Raw genomic sequence first — 7,031 nt, forward strand, 5'->3', positions numbered from 1 at the left:
TTGTCACAAATCTCTCCCGCTCTAAGGCAGGTGCTGTATCTTTTATAGATCCACTTCTAGTATCTAGTATGTCACGGTAGGTGGAAAAATAACGTTGATAAGTAAATAAACTTTATAGATCTAAGAAATCAGATGGTAAAATCCTATCTAATTTGAATAGGAAAGGTGCCTTTTCCATTTGTCAAAGCCTTGAGAGTTGTGTACACCTAGGAGACATGCAGTAGGAGGCTCTACACACAGGAGTTGTCTCCAATCTTTGTATCCATTGCAGTATGTGATGGGTGATGTTGCCATGCAGGGCACAAAGCCTTGGATGCTCCCATGCATCTTTCTGCAGCATAGAAGAGGTAAGCTGTGGGTTAGGTGCAATTTCCAGGTGCTAGTCTGAAACTCCATACTTTTCTCTCCCACTGGTTGAGATACACCCATAGGTAGCAACATCAGGTTTGAAAATAGCATCCCAAGACCACAGCTCCAATGTCCATCTCCAGTAGACTGCCCACCTCTGGAGACTGGTATTCCTAAAATCGGAATCATTGCAGAGAACGTTGTGCACACAGGTGAGTGAAGGAGGGCTGAAGGCTCCCATCTCTCACTCTATCTTCGCCACTTCACCTCACTGAACCTGGCTCATATTTGATCATCAAGGGGCACAGGGACCCTATTTAAAGGATTAGGGAAGAAGATTGTTTTAGATATGAGGGCAAAGATCCTCACCCCATACTCACCTCCTTTGAGAAAAATGCAAATCAGCGGAACCAAGCGACTTTACAAAGAGATGGGCAACATCAGAGTCATTATGCAAAACAGCATCCTCAGTAGAAGCCCAAGCCAGTACCATCACTGAGCTTTAGTAGAGAGAAGCATCATCCAAACATATAAAGCTTCAGCAGTGATGTTATAAAGTAGCAAGTGTTATTTATTTTGAGATGGAAGAAATCATGGGTTTTAGCTAATGGAATGAATTGAGCTGGAGAACAAAGTCAAAAGATGGATTCTATTTTGCAAGTCAAAAGAAATAACTTGAAAAGTCAAGTTCTTTGGTTTACTGAGAAGCTTGTTGCTGTGTGATGAGGTAAGCACTGTTTGAAGATATAACCTATGCAGATTGTACCCAGAAGCCTCTGAAGGATGGGATGACTTGGCCTGGTAATGTCTTCTAATGATAGTGTCTGTAAAGAGTTATTCATTGATGAGCTCCAAGTAACCCTAGGTCAGAGCTGACCACTAGTTACCTTTTCTTGAAAACCCTATCTGGACCAAATTCTCAAATTATGCATTTCTTCTTGATAGAACTCTAATAGCTTATGTTTCACATACACATAGCTGGTCCCTGTAGAGATGTCTGTTCAGCTTTTGCGCAATGCTCAGAGCACTGGCAAATATTCGTTTGCTCAGAGACCTAGTTGTAACCACTTTGGGGGGATGTCTTACTTGACATTAGATTTTGTTCAGTCTTAGGGGTCTATCTACTTCCTGCTGCAAATTTTGAGAGAAAACTTTTGGGACCTTACCAGTTAGTTATCTTGGTTCCTAGTATGGTACGAGATGTAGTATAATAGAACTTTCTCCTGGGCATTGTCCTGCATGGTCCTTGGCGAAATCCTGACCTATCGCTTTAGTACTCCAACATCTGTGTTTTCTGATACACAAAGAGGAATAATATAGAACGTTGGGTTCTTGTTTTATTTCTTGATTGCAACTTCTTGCCCAGTTTGTAGGCCTTTAAAGCCTTCTTAGTTCTGGCAATGGCACAGTTGTTCTGTTTTGTGGGCAGAGTGGGGGCTGGGGTGGTGGTCAAGGTGAAGAAAATAAGAATAGGCTCTGGAGTTGAAAGAAACTGATACTGAGATGAGGCTTTGCCACTGTATAATAGGTTTATCTTAGGAAAATGATTTCATATCTCTGGCCCTCAATGCCCGTTCCTTTCTTTCTTTATAAAGTTAAGGTAATAATGTATCCTTTGTAAGATGATAAGAGGGATTAAACAAAGTCACCAATCAATCCCCTAACACATACTGTAGGTGCTTGATAACAGTCTTTAGAATCAAGGAAGTAAGGCAGGAAGAGGACCAACAATGACTCTGATAACTCAATATCCTTTGAGTTTCATGGCCAAGTCCTTATTTGACTTTCAAAAAGATTATTGTTCATTTTTGTTTGTTTCTGGACCCTTGAGCTCACCTTTCTTGGTCCAGATTTGGCATAGTTATCAGGGTCACCCTCATACAAGACACCCATGGCTACCCACCCAAGTTGCTTCCTGATGGACTGTACATCAGGTGTGTGGCACAGTACCTGGCATATAAGATATGCTAAGATATGTATGTTGAATGAACAGACTTACCAAAGTCTTACTGCCTCTCAAGTGAGTCTGAAAGGCAAACAACTGAAGAAAAGAAAAACACAGAACTTCTTAATAACCAAAACCATAACATCTGCTAACCAAGAACCACTATAGGGAAGGCTGGCTGAGTTTTAACCCAGGGATGCCACTACAGTCATAGGGGTTTGTCTCTCCTGCTACTCCAGTGACCAACAGGAATGGTCATGCCTTTAGAGTGGGCAAATCAACAAGGAGGTCAACCCCAGTCAAGGTATAAACACTTGATGGCTAAGAGAACTTTTGTTCTTTGAAAAATAATAAAAGCTTCCGACCTCTCAGCAACAGACAACCTGATATCAAAGAGCCAAGAGGCACCTCAGATTCATCCACATTCCTTTAATGAGGTGAGAAACCCTTAATGGTAAACTCAACAGCTGAGTAACAGGATGACGGTACAACAACAGGTCGAGAATCAAGGCAGCGAGGGCAAAGCGCTGAGCCAACACCCGCCTGGGATGGGGTATAAAAGGCCTAGGAGGGAAGGGGGTTGGCAGACTCAGTGTCTTGGCCTTCCCAGCACTCTGAACCTCTTGTGCAGCCTCAGCCCACAGCATGACTTCCTTCTACGTCAGCTCCTCCCCATCGCTGGGCAGCATCACGACTCCTGGGGAAAGAAACTTATGTATCTCCTCCATCGATATTGGGAGCCAGCCTGGGGCAGAGGTCAAGCCTGCCTCCCCGGGCCTCTTGGCCACCGTGGCACACGCCAACCGAGTCCGTGTGGGGACGACCCCTCTGGGCCGACCCAGCCTCTGTCTGCCCCCCAGCTGCAACACCGCGTGCCCCTTGCCAGGGACCTGCCACGTTCCCGGCAACATCGGAATCTGTGGGACCTACGGTGAAGGCAGCCTGAACGGCCACGAGAAGGTGACCATGCAGTTCCTGAATGACCGCCTGGCCAACTACCTGGAGAAGGTGCGCCAGCTGGAGCGAGACAACGCGGAGCTGGAGACCAAGATCCGAGAGTGGAGCAAATGCCACGAGTCCACCGTGTGCCCGGACTACCAGAGCTACTTCCGGAGCATCGAGGAGCTCCAGCAGAAGGTGAGGTCTGGGGCAGCCCGGGATAGGCCGGGTCTGCGGGAGCAGGGGTGTGGCAGGCCAAAACCACCGAAGGCTCAAAGACTTTGGGGTCTTGGGTTCTCCCGAGCAGGAGTGTAGACACCACACGTAGGGCTGAGGCTGGAGTATGATGTGTGCGTGTGTGAACTGTCCTGGTTTTCCTCAGATCCTGTGCAGCAAGGCGGAGAACGCCAGGCTGATTAGCCAAATCGACAACGCCAAGCTGGCTGCCGACGACTTTAGAATCAAGTAAGTAGAGTCAAGAGGGCTCAGAGTGACTTTTTCCTTCACCCTAAGTCCCAACACCCAAACACTTGTTGAATGAGATAATTGCTGTTCTGTTTCTTCTTTCTTAAATGCCCCAAATTTAAAAGAAATTATTACACCCAAAGCTAACAGATGAAAAGCACGGCACAGGGAATGTAGTCAGCATTAATATGATGGCTAAGTGGAGGGTCAGGGGAAGGAGGGAGAAATTGAGGGAATCGTTTTATGAACAATATAGATGTCTAACCAATGTACTGTATACTTGAAACTAAGTTAAATAAATAAATTTATTTAAAAAAAGACAGTGCTCGGAAAAAAACACTAATAGAAAGTAGAGGAAAAAACACCATTAAGTTAAGTGTGTATGATACAGCCTAGTATTAGTCCTTCATTTATTTCCCTAAAATAGAAATAAGGCTGCCTGAATTCATTAACCAAGAGCAGAATAAAGTAATTTCGAGAATAAACTGAGCAAGGATGGCCACTATAGTTTATGTATAAGTTGGAGGAGACATGTAGAGATGGGTCAGGGTCCAGATTTAGCTATGGAGCCCCCAGCTACCAGACATTTCCACTAAATAAAGGTGAGAGATGAACAAATAGCCCAACACAAGGAATAAGGGAACAAATCAAGGCTGCTGGTTGTTGCTTATCCTAGTTAATGGACAGTCCCTACAATGTGGTGAGTCCCATACTGGGTCCTTAGATACATGGTATTCAGTCTTTCTGAACCATAGTTGCTTCAATGTACAATAATAAAGGCAGCATGGGCAAAGTACTGAGCCAACACCCACCTGAGATGGGGTATAAAAGGCCCAGGAGGGAAGGGGGTTGGCAGACTCAGCATCTTGGCCTTCACTAGACAATGAGCCCTTTGAGAGGAGGGGCTGTGTCTAATTCATCTCTGAGCCAGAGCACGGGGCACAGTGAACAAATGAGGATTGAAGGTGGTAAAGAAGGGGGGGACCTGGGGCAGCTGAGAGGGGCTCTCCTTGGCATCTATTGACCCCGCATGTCCCGTGATGGCAGGTATGAGAGTGAGCACGCCCTGCGCCTGCTGGTGGAGGCGGACATGTGCGGGATGCACAAGCTCCTGGATGACATGAGCCTGGCCAAGGCTGACCTGGAGGCCCAGCAGGAGTCCCTGAAGGAGGAGCAGCTCTGCCTCAAGAGCGACCATGAGCAGGTGTGGTCCCGTGGCTGCAGACTCACGGGGGAGGGCGCTGGGCAGAGAGTAAGCCCTTCCCACCCTGTGTGGCTCTTGGATCAGAACCCGGGCCTGGTTGGCCTCAGGATAATCGGTCGATCTGGGTCTGAGAGTCGGGGTGACTCTGTGGGATGTGGCCGAGTGAGAGTCTCTTCTCTAAAGATTGGCCCTGTGAGTTCGGGAAGGTCTCAGAGGGGCTCTTCCCGCTGGACCCTGGCCAGACCTTTCACATCAGCACGTGTGTGGGTTTGCCCCTCAGTGTGCTCGTCGGGAGAGGGGTTCAGGTGCTGTCTGCTCTGTGCAAAGCCCTTTCCTCACTTAGGGTTTGGGTCCTTCCGTCCCCGCAGGAAGTGAACACCCTGAGGTGCCAGCTGGGAGACAGGCTCCGGATCGAGCTGGACACTGAGCCCACCGTGGACCTGAACAGTGTGCTGGAGGCGATGCGGTGCCAGTACGAGGCCATGGTGGAGACCAACCGCCGCGATGTGGAGCAGTGGTTCGAAGCTCAGGTGAGGCGGTGCTGCAGAGCGTGGGGAGTCCAGCTTCCATCTGGCCGGCAGGTGATCGTGTCTCTGTGCACTTGTGCTTCAGTCTGAGGGCATCAGCCTGCAGGCCATGTCCTGCTCCGAGGAGCTGCAGTGTTGCCAGTCGGAGATCCTGGAGCTGAGGTGCACGGTGAACGCCCTGGAGGTGGAGCGCCAAGCCCAGCACAACCTGGTATGGGTCCTGCTTCCCCGTCACCGCACTGCCAGTGCCTCAGTCCGTGGCCTGGTAGCATTTTATTTTGGAGTTCTCTCTCCTCTCACCTGCCTACCTATCGATTGTCAATTTCTTTTAAAATATTTATTGTCAGGGTCAGTTGAAATCAGAAATATAACTTAAAAAGTGAACCTCCCCCTTTAAACAAAATATTGAAGCTTAGGCATTCATTGCACAAAAATTTATTGACTTGGAACTTTTTGTCAGTTATTGGAGCTGTCGATAATATGCAGCCACTAAAGCTTTGGAGTCAGTGCTATTTTGGCAAAATTCTTGTTTATAATTCGTTTTACCTAGAACTCTCGGTGTGAGTTCCTAAAATTCTTTCTGTTCTTGGTGAGTTTCCATATTGTGGCATTTTGGGCCATAGTTATCACTGCTAAGATTTGGTGCAAGTAGCAGTTTCTTTGGTGCCTTACCCCATTATTTCCCATCACAGAAGGACTGCCTGCAGAACTCCCTGTGTGAGTCTGAGGCCCGTTATGGCACCGAGCTGGCCCAGATGCAGAGCCTGATCAGCACCGTGGAGGAGCAGCTGTCTGAGATCCGAGCTGACCTGGAGCGGCAGAACCAGGAGTACCAGGTGCTGCTGGATGTCCAGGCCCGGCTGGAGGGCGAGATTGACACATACCGAAAACTTCTGGAGAGCGAGGACTGCAAGTATGTGGGACCTGGGCAATTCCTGGCCACACCATTTACCCAATTCTCATAAGCTCCTCAGGGTGAGAGAAGTGCTGTCTGCATAGCACGCAGCTTTCTACGCTCCTGCTGAGTGATGTATTGTCTGTCTCACACTCACACTCTGCATTGTTGACAGAGTGTAGAGGGAGGGACTGTCCATTCGGAGGAGGCTGTTGTCATTTGCCAGGTGTCCAGTGGCACTGCCTGGCATAGCCATTGACTGATGAGAGTAGAAATGTGGCTATTCCTCAAATAGATTTGATCCAGCAGGTATTTTGGAATTGCTTTTTTTTTTTTTAAATCCTTCCTGGTATTTTCTATCTTGGGAGATAGAATCTGACTCTCATCTACAGAACTTTAATTCTGGAAGAATTTTAGAGATTACCCAGTCTCACTCTAAGGGTGCACAGTAGTGGGGGTCAAATGGCCAGGGCTTTAGTTGGGTCCACGTCCTGTGGTTTGCTCCACACGCACATCACTGAGACCCCCATTCATTCCCCATGCCTAACTTTGCTCACCTTTTTGTCTCTCTGCAGGCTTCCTTGCAATCCGTGCTCCACACCTACCTCCAGTGTGCCTCCCCCCTGTGCTCCTTGTCCTAGCTCTGCCCCTCGCACTAGTTGTGGGCCTGGTTCAGCCCATGAAGCCTTCACTGGAAACCAGTTCTGA

General features: G+C 48.0%; 1 protein-coding gene across 1 annotated transcript; it reads left to right on the forward strand.

The window, feature by feature from the left end:
• Window positions 1-2,938: 2,938 nt before the first annotated feature.
• On the forward strand, window positions 2,939-7,031 carry LOC120611301 (keratin, type I cuticular Ha8-like). The gene is made up of 7 exons (XM_039873807.1): window positions 2,939-3,430; window positions 3,615-3,697; window positions 4,745-4,901; window positions 5,270-5,431; window positions 5,514-5,639; window positions 6,121-6,341; window positions 6,899-7,031. Exons 1-7 carry the CDS (start codon window positions 2,939-2,941, stop codon window positions 7,029-7,031), a joined length of 1,374 nt encoding a protein of 457 aa, XP_039729741.1.

The sequence above is a fragment of the Pteropus medius genome, unplaced genomic scaffold (genome assembly GCF_902729225.1).
Source record: "Pteropus medius unplaced genomic scaffold, Ma_sr-lr_union100, whole genome shotgun sequence".
Lineage (NCBI taxonomy): Eukaryota > Metazoa > Chordata > Mammalia > Chiroptera > Pteropodidae > Pteropus > Pteropus medius.

Excerpts from the sequence above, each read along its gene's own strand:
- LOC120611301 (XM_039873807.1), top strand. The coding sequence starts at position 2,939 with ATGACTTCCTTCTACGTCAGCTCCTCCCCATCGCTGGGCAGCATCACG. Across the intron at positions 3,431-3,614 it reads TCGAGGAGCTCCAGCAGAAG|ATCCTGTGCAGCAAGGCGGA; the intron begins GTGAGGTCTGGG and ends GGTTTTCCTCAG. Across the intron at positions 5,432-5,513 it reads AGCAGTGGTTCGAAGCTCAG|TCTGAGGGCATCAGCCTGCA; the intron begins GTGAGGCGGTGC and ends CTTGTGCTTCAG.